Source organism: Octopus bimaculoides, chromosome 7, assembly GCF_001194135.2.
Source record: "Octopus bimaculoides isolate UCB-OBI-ISO-001 chromosome 7, ASM119413v2, whole genome shotgun sequence".
NCBI lineage: Eukaryota > Metazoa > Mollusca > Cephalopoda > Octopoda > Octopodidae > Octopus > Octopus bimaculoides.
In genome coordinates this window covers 47,068,756-47,069,847 of record NC_068987.1, presented here as the reverse complement: position 1 = coordinate 47,069,847, position 1,092 = coordinate 47,068,756, and the positions used below count along the sequence as shown (strand labels likewise).

The 1,092-nt window shown below is 33.2% G+C and overlaps 1 protein-coding gene across 1 annotated transcript in view; it reads right to left on the bottom strand.

Moving 5' to 3' along the window:
• Positions 1-1,092, bottom strand: part of LOC106875068 (uncharacterized) — a 124,918-nt gene that overhangs the window by 84,398 nt on the left and 39,428 nt on the right. Inside the window, exon 6 of the mRNA XM_052969417.1 lies at positions 852-905. Coding sequence (XP_052825377.1) covers positions 852-905 — 54 coding nt within the window. The remainder of the gene's footprint in view (positions 1-851; positions 906-1,092) is intronic.

The window sequence follows — 1,092 nt, the reverse complement described above, 5'->3', positions numbered from 1 at the left end:
CTTGGGGAAAAAATGGTGTCTAAAACTTGGTCAGATCTGAACGAATACACCTATGATCAAAGGCATTCTAGCCCTTATCGTACCAACTTTTTTCTAGGCTACATTTTCAGATGAGACATTTTCCCGTTAAGAAATAGTAAAGTGTGATTTGAAGGAGATTTGGCTACTATTTCAAGTTGTTGGAACGACCACATAAATACTCCTTCGTTGGCTCTATTGTGACATACGTAAGCTATGATATGGCAAGTTTAGGTTTTTGCCCCCCGATGAAAGGCATTGCCTCCCCCAACACCTTTCATCGTCGTATGTCACATTTGCTTGAATATATGTTTGATCGACGAATATAAAACAATATGTTTATATCCCTCACAGCTAAAACAAATGTTAACGTTTGATAATAGTAATAATTAACATTAATAATACATGTCGCACGAAGCATTTCAAATTTTCCTCCCCTAACTCCAGTTAAAGTTATATTACTTATGGGGTATTCTGTACAGCTAATCGGCTCTGAATGTTTACGAGTGTAAAAAATCTAGTAATTTTACTGAAATTTCATCCAATATAATTATATATATTAAAACAAAAATGGCTCCAAGTTACGCGAGAGGTAAAAAAATGTAAGTGAAAGAGTTTTAATTTCTGCTTTTAAAACATTTTACCTCAAGACATCTGTCACTTTTTAGAATGCACTGGATTCTGTCGAAAGTTATTGGAAATTACTGGAAGTTAAAATAATTTCTTTAGAGTATTGTTATTTTTTCTTTCTTTTTCTCTTCTTATTTTTTCATATGTTATTTTCTTTTTAGGTGTAAGCAAAATAAAAAAAAAAAAATTGTTCGAATGCATACCTCATCACTATTGTTAAATTCATTGTCTTCGTCATCAAGGTTGACAATTTTTGCCTGAAACGAAACGAAACAATGTTGCTGTAATTAAAGCAACCAAAACTGAAAATGAGTAGTCATGACGTTCAAGTCAAGTTCAGGGAAAAACGAAATGAAAACAAAACCGTTTTCTCCACGCCGACATATTCGAGGCAATTTCACTTAGTCCCGACTGGTAAGTATGTATGTATGTGTGTATGTATGT